The sequence below is a fragment of the Podarcis gaigeae genome, assembly GCF_964106915.1.
Source record: "Podarcis gaigeae genome assembly, chromosome: 5".
Classification (NCBI taxonomy): Eukaryota; Metazoa; Chordata; class Lepidosauria; order Squamata; family Lacertidae; genus Podarcis; species Podarcis gaigeae.
This window is the reverse complement of record NC_139681.1, coordinates 83,270,908-83,286,688: the sequence shown is the minus strand read 5'-3', so window position 1 is coordinate 83,286,688 and position 15,781 is coordinate 83,270,908. Positions and strand designations below refer to the sequence as shown.

General features: G+C 42.7%; 1 protein-coding gene across 1 annotated transcript in view; it reads left to right on the top strand.

Moving 5' to 3' along the window:
• Positions 1-7,517, top strand: part of SI (sucrase-isomaltase) — a 110,541-nt gene extending 103,024 nt beyond the window's left edge. The window contains exons 65-71 of the mRNA XM_083739051.1: positions 123-207; positions 305-361; positions 1,624-1,748; positions 2,363-2,451; positions 3,032-3,081; positions 3,614-3,778; positions 6,910-7,517. Coding sequence (XP_083595177.1) covers positions 123-207; positions 305-361; positions 1,624-1,748; positions 2,363-2,451; positions 3,032-3,081; positions 3,614-3,778; positions 6,910-6,987 — 649 coding nt within the window. The 3' untranslated portion in view covers positions 6,988-7,517. The remainder of the gene's footprint in view (positions 1-122; positions 208-304; positions 362-1,623; positions 1,749-2,362; positions 2,452-3,031; positions 3,082-3,613; positions 3,779-6,909) is intronic.
• The last annotated feature ends 8,264 nt before the right edge of the window (positions 7,518-15,781 follow it).

The window sequence follows — 15,781 nt, the reverse complement described above, 5'->3', positions numbered from 1 at the left end:
TCCATTTTTTTTTAAAAAAGTAACAAAATTGGGCAATGTTTTAGAACTGGAATTGATTTATTATGTACTGAGACTGCAAGTCTGATAAGATGAAATAACCATGGTTTACCATGTTTCTTCAGATTTGTGGGTGACAAAACAACATGGGACATCTACAAACAATTTTTATGGGGCCCAGCATTTCTCATCAGCCCAGTACTTGACCAAGTAAGCCATTAAATAATACTGTCGCTTATAAACGGAACATGTGTGCATGCTATTTTCTGCTTTGTCTTCATTTTACACTCATCTCTTTAAATTCTAGGGTGCTGTGACAGTACATGCTTATATACCAGATGCCCGGTGGTATGATTATCACACGGTAAGCAGCTTAATAAATCTTGTCAAGAGTAACCTCAAATCAGGTGATACTTGCAAGTTAGATGCAAGTTTAAAATGTCCTATGCAATCAGGTTTGCTCCTTCCAGGCACTGGGCCAGATATCAACTAACCTGTTCCACTAGCAGAAGTTCGCTCAAGTATTTGCAATTGCTCAAGAGGGATTTCCCCCTCTCTTCCCCCCAAGGCAGCCCCTGCACCTCCTCCAAGTCTGCTCTGGGGTAGGGTGGGTGCTTGGGAGAACTGCCAGAAGGGAGAGGCAAGATTGTTCTGTCGGCAGATAAAAATGGTTGTGTTGATGGAACAATCTCCTTAGCGCTTTGTTGAACCCAACTAACAGGCTAATTTCTACAGATCATTTCAAGGGTACATAGGTGCAGTGCTTTTAAAAAAAATATGTTTAGGGGTACTCTCATTTTGACTCGAGAAAATCACCATTTTATAGTTCAAATCGGGGGAAATAGCTACAGTAAATGGACAAAAGTACAAAGAACATTACCTCATGTTACACAGCTGACAGCCCACAGTCACTTCCATATTGACACGAGGTTGTGTGCACTAACATCTTCGGACTCATATTGAAATACTGTCCCTCAGTGAAGCCAAACTTTCATCAGTAAAACACCACACATCCACCTTTCACACTGCTTCACACATTAAACGTTCGCTTCCGTCTGAGACTCAGGAAACACCAGAAAAGGAAATGAGGCCGCCATCGGGGGTAGCAAGGGAACTGATGATTCACCATGCTAGAGAAGAAACTCTCTCTCTCTCTCTCTCTCTATATATATATATATATATATGCTTTTTTTAAAATAGTTTTTTTCAAAATAGATTCACAAAATGTTTGGGGGTATGCATCCCCCTGCATCCCCCCCCCAAAAAAAGCACTGCATAGGTGACACAGTCAAAGTTCAATATCTTGAGGAATATAATTGCACATTCCTCTTCCGAACCATATCTTTAATGCTCAACTAGTGCCCATCCTTTACAAAGTGGGGAATAGAGAGTTTGGTTTTGAATGGAAGCACAGTGAAGGACAGGAAGACATAAGAAGAGCCTGCTAGATTTGGTGTTTCATCTAATCCAGCATCGTGTTCTCACAGTGGCCAACCAGATGCCTATAGGGAATATTTTCCAGCTTAAACAGAGGACAGAATTTCCCTGTTTGTAAAATTCACGGAGAAGGAGAAATTCTGACAGGTTCGACAGCAGCGTTTCAAAGTTCTGCTTTTATGGTTGTAGGGGAAATATATTGGAGTGCGAAGACAATTCCAGGACTTGGATGCACCTTTGGAGCATATAAATCTTCATATCCGGGGTGGCTACATCATCCCCTGGCAAGAGCCTGATATTACTACCAATGCCAGGTGAGTACAATTTCTCATGGAATGAACTTGAATTTTATGCAGACTTGATTCCGCTTTAGCAGTAGCTGAATGGTTGATCTCACGTGATCAGCCATTCAGCTACTGGCCAAGCAAGCCTACCTGTCAGAAATGGACCTTCAGTGTGTGCCTGCAGATCTTTCTCGCTTTCACAGTAAATGGGAAGTTCCTTAAGTTAGGTGGGGAGTTTCATGGACACACAGGAGCCAAAGAGTTTTTTTGGACAGTCTTCAGAATTCTCATAGAATTACTGAGTTGGGAAAGGACCTTGGAAGTCAATCAGTCCAACCTCCTACTCCATGCAGGATGCCTAGGAACAACACAGGAACATAGGAAGCTGCCTTATATCAAGTCAGACCATTGGTCCATCCAGTCCAGTGCTGTCTACACTGTCTGGTAGTGGCTGTCCCTGGCTTCAGGCAGACGTTTCCTACCTGGAGTGACTGGGGATTGAACCAGGGTCCTTTTGAATGCAAGGCAGATGTTCTACCATTGAGCTGTGGCCCTTGGCCTTTGCAGCTACAAATCAAATCAAATCAAATCAAATCAATAGGCATTTCCTGAGGAATGTTTTTTACTTCTTGTACTTTTTCTAGCCGGAAGAACCCTCTGGGGCTCACTGTTGCTTTGGATGATAATGGCAATTCCCGAGGAGAACTTTACTGGGATGATGGAATTACAATTGGTAAGTGCCTTGCCAGACAGAAAAGGCTCCAGATTTGGTGACTACAGTGGTACCTCATGTTGCGAACTGCCCCCCTTATGAATTCTTCGGGTTACGCGCTCTGCTAACCCGGAAGTAGATGCCCCTTGTTGGAAACTTTGCCCCGGGATACAAGGAGAAATCATGCTCCAGCGGCACGGCAGCAGCGGGAGGCACCATTAGTGAAAGCGCACCTCATATTACGAGCGGTTTCTGGTTACGAACGGACCTCCGGAACAGATTAAGTTCACAACCAGAGGTGCCACTGTAATTTATTATGTATGAACTTGGTACCCCATCCTTCTTCATTAGATTATGGGGTGCTGCTATCTCATCTTATTCTCACAGGACAAAAATTTAGTGAAAGAAAGTGACTAGCCCAAATTATCCAATGAAATTTGTGTCAAATTGGGTTATGAACCCGTTCCAATATGCTACTGCCCACTCTGTCTCTTGTTCACCCATCAACCTGCTTTGCCCATCAATGTGCAAACTCTCAAACTTAGTTTACTATTCTGAGAAACTATAGTAATATATATTTATACATATATTTATTTTGCAGATGCATATGAAACTGCCAACTACTACTTTTCAACATTTCAAGTAACACAGGTAGGCATATTAACCTATCCCTCCAAATAATTTAAGAAAAGATGCATATTCCTTGTAACAACAAATACATTTTTGCACTCAAGTTTTTCATTCCTCCTGCATACCTTTCCTTATAAAACAATTTCTATATAATTCAAACATCCACATAAAACAGATCTCCAGAATGCATCTCTTCATTGTAGAATGTTGGCCTGGATTCAGAGATTCCCAGGCTGACAATATACAACCAGAGGAGATTTAACAGAGACTCATGTCACACATTTTATTTGAGCATGCCAAAAACAGCTCTTTGGAACTCAGTCATTGCTCAGAGATGATGTGAAAAATTTGTCTGTAGTGCTTGATAGGTTTCATGCATAAATGTCATCACCCGACGTGCAGCCTTTGCAAGTTGAAGATAAATGTGTGAACTTCAGGCTACTTGCACAGGTGCAGGTGGTTGAGTTAGAAGTTGGAGAGTGCTGATGGAATCTGTCTAGAGCATTTAGGGTCCATTTATTAAAAATACAGCCTCTTTGTCTCAATTTTTCAGAATACATTGAATGTCACTGTGGTCCACAACAATCTACCTGATGCCCTTGTCTTAAGAATGGGTTATCTGCACGTCTGGGGAGTCACATCCTCAGTTACAAGTGTTACTGTTACTTATGATGGGCAAACAGAACCAGCTACCCTAGAATATGATTCAGCAAACCATGTAAGTAAAAAAATATTGAAATTATTAGTGAAAACATATTTTTTTACTATTCATATTGCTTACATTTCCAGTCCTCTAAAATCAACACAGTATTCCTTTCTACTTTATATTCTAAGATTTTCTTTTCACTCCGTAAAGATTTCAAATCTAGATCCAAGCTAGAAGAGATGCTAATATCTGACACAAACAGCACCACTGTGTCTAAGAAATGTCTGTATCTTTTGGTGCGCAGTGGGCACATGCTTCTTGAAGGTGAAAGCATGCACTGGTATATTGGCAATCTATACAGAAGGGGCGGGGAGTATTTTTCCCCAGGTTGAGGGCCCCATTCCTTGATTTGGGAATGATGAGGAGTGTGGCCTGGCGTGGTGACGTAGTCTTTGAAAACTCCTGAGGCGAGATTTGGTGGTAGGCATGTGGCCTCCAAACTTGAGGTCCCCTCCTGCTACTATGCAGAATATTAGTGTGCTTAATCCAATTTGGCAACTTTCATGAAGCTGCTTATACAGGGTCTATGAATAACCGCCAGTGTAGTGTAGTGGTTAAGAGCAGTAGACTTGTAATCTGGGGAACCGGGTTCGCTTCCCTGCTCCTCCGCATGCTGGGTGACCTTGGGCCAGTCACACTTCTTTGAAGTCTCTCAGCCCCACTCACCTCACAGAGTGTTTGTTGTGGGGGAGGAAGGGAAAGAAGAATGTTAGCCGCTTTGAGACTCCTTAAAGGGAGTGAAAGGCGGGATATCAAATCCAAACTCTTCTTCTTCTCCTGGTTTTGGCACTGTAGCATAAAACATGATAGATGGGGGTGGGGTGGAGATCCTTGAGGAAAAAGCTGGAATACAATATGGAACACAAAGGAGATGGCAGAAAATGCATCATTTCCACATCTCTGACAATTGCGTAAATATTTGCAAAATAGTCCAAAACCACCGGCAAGCACATCTTATGCATCTACAACATGCAGAGAAGAATGTACAGATTCTTCTATGTCATTAGATTCTAGAGACCCTTGGTTTGGTACCACAGCGAAACCAGGGGGTGCATAGGAAAGTTACCCTCTGAAGCTGTGGACTGAGAACCATCCTTTCCTTCCTCAATCATCATTGTGGCAACTTTGCTTTCTCCCCTCCCATCCTGCCCGGTAAACATAAAGGATAGAAATCAGTGTCACACACTTCCAGTTGTTCCATCTGCATGAGCATTTCAGCTTGTCAGATGGGACAAGCCTTGCTACCTCCCTCTGCAGTTGGGACCCTCTCAAAGCCAGTGTTGAGGGAGAAGAGGGGGGTATGCAGAAGTCCTTGTGCAGAGCTTCCGCTGGTTAGGTGAATCTTCTTCATCTCCTGCTGCCACATTAGTTCTGCCTTCCACCGAGACCCCAGTGTAAAAGTGGTCGGCATCATTCCAAGCAATAGGCCTAATTTCCGGTTCTCCTGCAAGTAAATTCATCAAAATCCTGCATTTATATCCTCCTGCTTTCCTTCCATTTTGCATTCTTGTTTGCTTTCCTTTCATGTCCTGCATTTCCCAATATTATCACTCAGCTAATTGCTGCTCAGTGCAACAGAACTTCCTGGGAAGCGTGCATTAGTCATCTCTGTAAGCCTGCTCCTTCTTCTTGCAGCTCTCATTTTCTGCCTCTAATAAAATGCATCTCACATTGGGCTAATCTCTCCCTGCTCTTCCTTTTCTCATTTTCACTGCCAGCCTCCTTCCTTCTTCTGCTGACCTTCTGCTGCTATCAGTCTGGAGAAAATGCTTTCAAGTTTCTGCTTCCTCCATCTCTTTCCCACCAGCTTTAGAAGGCTAAAATATTTTCATGCCACATGTCCATGCAGTAATTTAAAAGGTATCTTATCTTTCCCGGCCCTCTTCTTTTTTCTATAACAAGAGATGTTTCTAAATGAAATTGAGATTATCCACCATACTATAGTGATAGCTAAATCTCCCTCTTTTCACACCTCACATTTGGAATTGGAAGCAAGTGCTTAGTGTGGGGAGAGATCCTAAGTTCTGACTTTGAGAACTTTTTTTCTGGCACTCAAAAGTCTGTTTCCAAGAGGTTTAATTAAAGCTAAACATTTATTTGGGTTACAATGTCCCGTTTTCAACTTGAATAGAACCATTTCTTCTCTTTTGTTTAACCTTTGATCATCTGCCTACCTTTGAACTTTTGGATGACTACCCATTCCTTGTTATCTTTGTCCCATTTCTCCCTTCACACTTGCATAACTTTACCTTATAGAATAGAATTCTTCCCAAATCAGTCAGGATGTCCCCCCCCCCCCAGCTTTTCTTTGCATCATCTTTTCTAACTTAGAGCAGTGTTCTGCTGTACAGACCTATTAGTTTTCAGTGATAATTATCAGGTGAATTGTGGGACACACACACACACACACACACACACACACACACACATATTTTGAGCCCAAGCTATGTTTCTCACAATTCAGCTATGATTCATCATCATCATTTTTAAAAGCTTCCCCTATGTGGCTTATCACTGATGGGGGAATGAAAGATGGGAAACACAACAGTCTTTTTTTTACAATGAAAGCAGCCAAGTTCCCTTCCTCTCATTCAGAAAAAATTGCCAGCATTGTAGTTCTAATTACTTAAACATGTTTTTGTATGAGGTTTTGACTAATATGCACATTTTTTGGAACAGAGTTTTGACGAATAGAATGAATCTTTGCATACTGTTTTCACTAATTTTGTGCACATTTTATGCTAGTAGATGCATTTATGTACACACTACTTTTGCTGGAGACATGCATTGCAAACTTTGGAGAGGTGCACATTTTGAAGACAGCTGTGTTTTCACTTGCATATTGAGAAGTGAAAATTAGGTGGTTTTCTCATTCAAATACAAACAATATCAAAATTCTCCCCATCTTTAGAACATCTAGTGCAAAGTAGAAAGAATGTGCTTTCCGACAAGCCTGAGATCTGGTGTGTTGCATTTTATAATAATACCTGCATGTATTTGCAGTGAGTCTCATTTTGCAAATGTGTTTCGAAATCCTTCTGAGAGACTGGCATTGCTTTCACAAATCAGGCATCTGTGGTTGTAAGAATTTCTCAAAATAGCACTGAATTAACCCACCCCCTCTTTTAATCTCTCCTATTCAGATACTAAAAGTGGATCTCACCAGCAAAGATTACCTCATTCATAAATTATCCCAGGTCAGATGGGCGACAAGCACTTAACTGTCTGCAGAAAACATGCTCCATGAGAACCTCGCCGTGGCTCTAATGAATGTGTATTGTAATATATTAAAAAAAACTGTGTTTTGTTATGTTAGCAGTAAACAAATGAAGGAATGGGTGGGACTGAATTGTAGTTAAAATATAAGAAGGCATTTTCATTTTTTAAGTCAAACCATTTTTGTTGTATCTGACAACTCTAGAATACTGCTTTCGGCCTTTAAAATGAGAAGGGATGTTTATTTCACTGAAATGCAGGGGTAGGGGATAAATTTGTAAAAGAGGCAGTTGAATGTATTTAATATATATATCAATTATAGCAGTACAATCTGTATGTCAGGAATCACATTTTTGGTCTGTTTTGCAAAGGAGTTAAAATGCCAGTATGTTGCCTAACATGATGAACTATGCAATTGTAGTTTATTAAGATGTTTATAAATATCTCTGCAAGAGTGTGTGATAAAATGCAACAGAGCATTATTATTATTTTGTAAATTATACTAATGTGACAATAAAACTCCACCGACAATGTACATAGTTGCACGTGTAGATTTTGTGTGTGTGTTTGTGTGTGTGTGTGTGTGCATGCGCACATGTGTATAGACTTTAGTAGTGTCACTAAGACTTGGATTTTCTGGCTGATAATACTCACCTCACTTTCAAGCTTCATATACTTCTGAAGCTCAGTTTCTAATCAGAGTTATGGATTATTCGACCTTCCTCCCAGTCCCTAGATCTCCTCTCACCTATCCAGCAACTTCTAACCACATGCTCCCACCTCACTTATGGTACTGGTACGATGGTGTGATGACAAGTGGGGGCAGAATAGGATACAGGTCTTCTCCCAACCCACCCACCTACACCTGTGTTGCAATAGCGGCAAGACATAGCAGGGAAGTATTTCTTTGTTCAGTACCAGGTCCTCAGAAGTTCTTGGGAAATGTAGTTTCACTACACAGCCCCATCAACATTGTACAATGTGGATGGAGATCTCTTTTGGCTGACCTGCATACATGGTTCATGATCCAGCGCATGGTTCTCGATGAGGAACGCTGCTTACGTGCTTGGATCTGCCAGGGGTTCTTTAGATGTAATTCTTGCATTGCATCTAGATGACCATTTGGTTCCTTCCTAGTCTGCAGTTCCATTTTTCTACGAACTTCTTAGAGCATCTGCTGCGCACCTAACACTGAATCACTACTAATGAAATGGGTCTTGTGCTCACTTTAAAATAATAGAATGTTTATAGATTTGTTTGAATTGATTTCCTGTGGGCTCAGGGTAGATTTCATCAATTCTTTTTTAAAAAATGCAAAAACTTACATCGCTAAAGGGATCAAAATCTTGGTAACTGAAGACCGAAGGGAATCAAGGACACTCCCACTCTCCAAAAATGAAAAGGAGAAAATAAGTGGTTTGATATTTACTTCTGATTCTAGAGCTCAAAGCACACTTCAGACTTCATTTTGTGATTTAAAGCTCCATGCATGACCCCCCACTTTTGCCCTGGTGCTTCCCCCATGAAAACACGCTTGTTACTACTTAATTGGAGCAAATGGCAGTATGAAGAAAACCTGAATTGCCATTTGTTCCAATTCAGCATTAAAGAGCAGGTTTTCCCAGGGAAAGCACTGGGGGTCAAAAGGGAAAAGACATGACAATGTAAAGTGTGGACCTGTTTCTAAAGGCACCAATGGATGTGTGGGTGGTCCCTCAAGACACCTGCAGCCAATGACCTCTATGACCGCATGGGGAATCTGAACCTTGGTCTCCCCAATTTGCATACACACCATGCATTTAAAGCACCCACCCACCCAGGAAGCCTAATTTACCCCTTGCAGAGCTACATTTCCTGCACCCTTAACAAACTACAGCTGCCATTAATATTTTGGAGGGGTGCACTATAGCACTATAAATCTATGGTGTGCAATTAGCCTTAGTAGAACACTCTGATTCCTGCATAGCAAAGCATAAAATGTATTTGATCAACAGTGGTGGGGTTCTCCCAACTCCCCCCCCCCCCAGTTTTTAAATGCACACCCTGGTTGCACCACAAGGCAAATTCTTGCTTTATCTCTAAAGGGAAGTTTTCCTTCTGCACATATGTTTTCCCTCTGCACATAACTGTTGCATTATGGGGAAGCATTGCTTCTTTTCTCTTGCATTCTGGGAACTCTTGCTCATGATCTTTTCTCTGTTTCTGCACACACTGTACGAACCTGTTCCAAACACCAAGACATTCCCTCATCGCTCCGTTCACTTTAAGTTCATGGTGACTTGTACTCCATGCATAGCTGACCACATCAATAGCTATATTAATCTTTGTTGTTGTTGTTTAGTCGTTTAGTCGTGTCCGACTCTTCGTGACCCCATGGACCAGAGAACGCCAGGCACCTCTGTCCTCCACTGCCTCCCGCAGTTTGGTCAAACTCATGCTGGTAACCTCGAAAACACTATCCAACCATCTCGTCCTCTGCCGTCCCCTTCTCCTTGTGCCCTCCATCTTTCCCAACATCAGGGTCTTCTCCAGGGAGTCTTCTCTTCTCATGAGGTGGCCAAAGTACTGGAGCCTCAGCTTCACAATCTGTCCTTCCAGTGAGTACTCAGGGCTGATTTCCTTCAGTATGGAGAGGTTTGATCTTCTTGCAGTCCATGGGACTCTCAAGAGTCTCCTCCAGCACCATAATTCAAAAGCATCAATTCTTCGGCGATCAGCCTTCTTTATGGTCCAGCTCTCACTTCCATACATCACTACTGGGAAAACCATAGCTTTAACTACACGAACCTTTGTTGGCAAGGTGATGTCTCTACTTCTCAAGATGCTGTCTAGGCCTGTCATTGCCCTTCTCCCAAGAAGCAGGCGTCTTTTAATTTCATGGCTGCTGTCACCATCTGCAGTGATCATTGAGCCCAAGAAAGTAAAATCTCTCACTACCTCCATTTCTTCCCCTTCTATTTGCCAGGAGGTGATGGGACCAGTGGCCATGATCTTCGTTTTTTTGATGTTGAGCTTCAGACCATATTTTGCGCTCTCCTCTTTCACCCTCATTAAAAGGTTCTTTAATTCCTCCTCACTTTCTGCCATCAAGGTTGTGTCATCTGCATATCTGAGGTTGTTGATATTTCTTCCGGCAATCTTAATTCCGGCTAGGGATTCATCCAGCCCAGCCTTTCGCATGATGAATTCTGCATATAAGTTAAATAAGCAGGGAGACAAAATACAGCCTTGTCGTACTCCTTTCCCAATTTTGAACCAATCAGTTGTTCCATATCCAGTTCTAACTGTAGCTTCTTGTCCCACATAGAGATTTCTCAGGAGACAGATGAGGTGATCTGGCACTCCCATTTCTTTAAGAACTTGCCATAGTTTGCCGTGGTCGACACAGTCAAAGGCTTTTGCATAGTCAATGAAGCAGAAGTAGATGTCTTTCTGGAACTCTCTAGCTTTCTCCATAATCCAGCGCATGTTTGCAATTTGGTCTCTGGTTCCTCTGCCTCTTCTAAATCCAGCTTGCACTTCTGGGAGTTCTCGGTCCACATACTGCTTGAGCCTTCCTTGTAGAATTTTAAGCATAACCTTGCTAGCATGTGAAATGAGTGCAATTGTGCGGTAGTTGGAGCATTCTTTGGCACTGCCCTTCTTTGGGATTGGGATGTAGACTGATCTTCTCCAATCTTCTGGCCACTGCTGAGTTTTCCAAACTTGCTGGCATATTGAGTGTAGCACCTTAACAGCATCATCTTTTAAAATTTTAAATAGTTCAGCTGGAATACCATCACTTCCACTGGCCTTGTTATTTGCAGTGCTTTCTAAGGCCCATTTGACTTCACTTTCCAGGATGTCTGGCTCAAGGTCCGCAACCACACTACCTGGGGTATACGAGACATCCATTTCTTTCTGGTATAATTCCTCTGTGTATTCTTGCCACCTCTTCTTGATGTCTTCTGCTTCTGTTAGGTCCTTTCCACTTTTGTCCTTTATTATGGAAATCTTTGTACGAAATGTTCCTTTCATATCTCCAATGTTATTGAACAGATCTCTGGTTCTTCCCATTCTATTGCTTTCCTCTATTTCTTTGCATTGCTCGTTTAAGAAGGTCTTCTTGTCTCTCCTTGCTATTCTTTGGAAATCTGCATTCAATTTCCTGTATCTTTCACCATCTCCCTCGCATTTTGCTTGCCTTCTCTCCCCCGCTATTTGTAAGGCCTCATTGGACAGCCACTTTGCTTTCTTGCATTTCCTTTTCATTAGGATGGTTTTCGTTGCTGCCTCCTGTATAATGTTACGAGCCTCCATCCATAGTTCTTCAGGCATTCTGTCCACCAAATCTAAATCCATAAACCTGTTCCTCACTTCCACTGTGTATTCATAAGGGATTTGACTTAGATTGTATCTTACCGGCCCAGTGGTTTTTCCTACTTTCTTCAGTTTAAGCTTGAATTTTGCTATAAGAAGCTGATGATCTGAGCCACAGTCAGCTCCAGGTCTTGTTTTTGCTGACTGTATAGAGCTTCTCCATCTTTGGCTGCAGAGAATATAATCAATCTGATTCCGATGCTGCCCATCTGGTGATGTCCATGTGTAGAGTCGTCTCTTGTGTTGTTGGAAAAGCGTGTTTGTGATGACCAGCTTGTTCTCTTGACAGAACTCTATTAGCCTTTGCCCTGCTTCGTTTTGATCTCCAAGGCCAAACTTGCCAGTTGTTCCTTTTATCTCTTGACTCCCTACTTTAGCATTCCAATCCCCTATAATGAGAAGAACATCCTTCTTTGGTGTCACTTCTATAAGGTCTTGTAAGTCTTCATAGAATTGGTCAATTTCAGTTTCTTCAGCACAAGTAGTTGGTGCATAAACTTGGATTACTGTGATGTTAAAAGGTCTGCCTTGGATTCGTATCGAGATCATTCTATCATTTTTGAGATTGCATCCCAGTACAGCTTTCGCCACTCTTTTGTTGACTATGAGGGCCACTCCATTTCTTTTACGGGTTTCTTGCCCACAGTAGTAGATATGATGGTCATCCGAACTGAATTCACCCATTCCCGTCCATTTTAGTTCACTGATGCCCAGGATGTCAATATTTATTCTTGCCATCTCATTTTTGACCACCTCCAACTTACCCAGGTTCATGGTTCTTACATTCCAGGTTCCTATGCAATATTTTTCTTTACAGCATTGGACTTTCCTTTCGCTTCCAGGCATATCCGCAACTGAGCGTCCTTTCGGCTTTGGCCCAGCCGCTTCATCAGCTCTGGATCTACTTGTACTTGCCCTCCGCTCTTCCCCAGTAGCATGTTGGACGCCTTCCGACCTGAGGGGCTCATCTTCCAGCGTCATATCTTTTATATGCCTGTTGTCTTTGTCCATGGAGTTTTCTTGGCAGGGATACTGGAGTGGCTTGCCGGTTCCTCCTCCAGGTGGATCACGTTTGGTCAAAACTCTCCACTATGACCTGTTCATCTTGGGTGCCCTGCTCGGCATAGTTCATAGCTTCTCTGAGTTCTTCAAGCCCCTTCGCCACGGCAAGGCAGTGATCCATGAAGGGGATATTAATCTTTAGTTATAATTAATTAGGAGGTTTCATGCCTGTCTAGTCCCAACCTTGTTTCCCAGCCTTTAATCTACCGGTGATTAATGCTCACATGTAATTCCCGCCTTGCATTTGCATTAACCAATAGGCAATGAGTTTCTTTGTGTTTGTATCAACCAATCAGCCACAAGTACACCTGTGGCAATGTTTGTAATATTCAATAAAAGAGAGTTCCCGGGGCTTCCCCGGCAGACGCCTCTCACATGACACCTACTACTCGTCTCCCGTGTTTCATTCCTACATATCTCTGCCTTCCATCAGCCACCATATCTCAAGATAGAGGTGTGCCTCTCTAAAATGTGGCAGGTGGGTGTAGAAAACAGTCATACCCCCCCCCCAATAAAATTCTAAACAGAGAGCAATTAGTTCAGACAGAAAATGCTTTGAGAGAGATACTTCCACAAGATTTCACTTGAGATATAAATATCAAAGAGCAATGGGCAATTATGGAGATATTATGTTATCATTAAAGGCATTTCTCAAAGAGATTATTATTAATGCCCAAACAATTGCACTGTCAGACTTCAGAGTCGAGAAGATTATTTTAAAATACAATATAACTTACAAATTATGGGCAAGTGAGAAAGAAGGTTGGCCAGACAACTGTATTGAAAGAGATTAATAAAGAGATTTCTCCAAGACTGCTAGTAAAATCAAAGGGAAAGATGACTACAGAATTGAGGGAGATTAAAACACTTGCTGTGAATGATTATGGTTAGATAAAAGAAAATGGACATAAAAAACCCCAACTGGCCGCAATCTTAACTTTCTGCCCTCATGTCAATTTGATTATGACTTTTGATTAACCAAGGAGATCTGTCAACTTTTTAAAACCTAAAGGCTCTTGAGGCCTTACATACTTTTATACATGCACCCATTCAGGTATCCTTCGTTTTAAGTTGGGTGTTGGCTCAACTTAACTCCACCAGAAACCCCTGGGGACAGGCAATACTTCAAGTGGCAGATGATATGAGAATTCCCGCCCAGAACCCTATGTGATACTGCAGTGAATCTGGAATGAACCTGTCATATAAAGGTGATGAAAACTCATGGAAAGACTTGGGATTGGTGAAGCCAAACAGCTCACCAGCCATGTATGGTAGTCCACTTGACAAACCACCCGATTTTATCGTGTGACTATTGTACTCAGAAGCAGGAGATTGCCCGAGGGACACAATCCATGGCTGGTGGACTGTATCAGCGGTGGACATTGGGCTCACAAATGGCAGTGCAGCCCTGTGCAACACTAAAATTTGGTTCCCTCTACAGGGTGGTGCCCAGGGTGGCCACATTGGTCACAATACCATAAAACCGTTCCTGACTGCATTCAATGTGGTGAGTCACAACTTGTGAAGGTCTTCTTTTGAAACAGCAAAATGTCCTCAGCTGGCAATTGTTTAGGGTTGCCATATTTCAAAAAGTGAAATTCCAGATACAAAAATTGAGTTAGGTGGGGGTTTGGGGGGGGGGGTTAAGTCCTGAACCTCTTAAGATGTTTCTGAGCTATTTTTAAGTAAATTTGCCAAAACTGGATTTCCCCCACATTTCAGCAAATTCTTCCCAAAACCTGGCTATGTCCAGGAAATCCTGGACGTATGGCAAGCCTACTATTGTTAAAAGCATCAGCATGACTGGAACAAACTGCCATCTGGCTTATCCCAGAAATGGTTGCTTTCCCTTTTGGGGTGGGTGATCGTTGCGGCCTGACATGGCTCCTCGGGACCCGGGGGGAGAGCTATCCCGCCCTCCTTTGTGGCTGACCATTGGCCTCAGCTGCAGCTGGCTGCAAGGGACATCGGGATTGCCTGCCCAAATTGCTAGTTTAAATTGTCCAGTCATGGTCTTCCAAGCTGGCAGGGCTTCAGCAGCAGACCAGGGGGACCAAGGCTTGACTCTGGTCCTCTGCCTCTGCTCAGCCTGGCTGCATCAAACAGAGCGGTGACATGAGGAGGCTCCATCCAGGGGCCTGGCTGGGAGCACAACTCAGTAGAAGAAAAAATACTTTTTATGCAGAAGGCCCCAAAATACAGTCCTAGTGTTGGTGCTGACCTTTAAAGCCCTAAACAGCCTCGGTCCAGTATATCTGAAGGAGCGTCTCCACCCCCATCGTTCTACCCAGACACTGAGGTCCAGCACCAAGGGCCTTCTAGTGGTTCCCTCACTGCAAAAAGCCAAGTTACAGGGAACAAGGCAGAGGGCCTTCTTGGTAGTGGCGCCCTCCCTGTGGAATGCCCTCCCACCAGATGTCAAAGAGAACAACAACTACCAGACTTTTAGAAGACACCTGAAGGCAGCCCTGTTTAGGGAAGCTTTTAATGTTTGATGTATTAAAGTATTTTAATATTTTGTTGGAAGCCGCCCAGAGTGGCTGGGGAAGCCCAGCCAGATGGGCAGGGTATAAATAATAAATTATTATTATTACTAGGCATCTTCTGGTGAGGTGGGTAAAGATCCCTCTCTGAAACCCTGGAGTGCCATTGCTAGTCTTCTGTAAACTGACTTAGATGGACCAGTTGCCTCAGTATAAACAGCTTCCTATGTCCTGACACCAGAGCTATCCCTTGCAAGTACCAGAGCTTTTTCCTGGAATGATACTGTGTAACTGATATCTGCCTTGACTGCTCTGGCATAAAGGCAGTACAATCAAACCTTGGTTTTTGAACGTCTCGGCTGCCAAATGTTTAGGAAACCAAATGCCGAAAACCCAGAAGTGATTCTTGGTATTTGAACATATTGGAAGTCAAACACACTTCTGGAACGGATTGTGTTCGAAAACCAAGGTTCTGCTAAATCTAAATACATGTAATATTCATTTTCCCATACTTGGCTTGCTCCACTTTCCAGAAACAGCTGGAGATCTTCAATTCCTCAGTTAAGACCCAACTTAAATCTGACAACACTTCTGACAAAGCACTACATAAAATGTGCGCTAAGTGTCCATTTAAACCATAGAATCATAGATTTTTGAAGTTGGAAGAGGTCCTGAGGGTCTTATAGCCCTGCAATGCAGGAATATTTCTCCCAGTGTGGGGCTCAAACCCACATCCCTCAGATTAAGAATATCCTTCTCTACCAACTCAGCAATAGATGGGCACAGACCTGCCCTCACCAATATAGTACACTCCAGATGTTCTGGTCCACAATGTCCATCAGCCCTCAGGCAGAAGGAGTGGTGGGAGTTGTGCTCCAAAATATCTAGGAAGCAC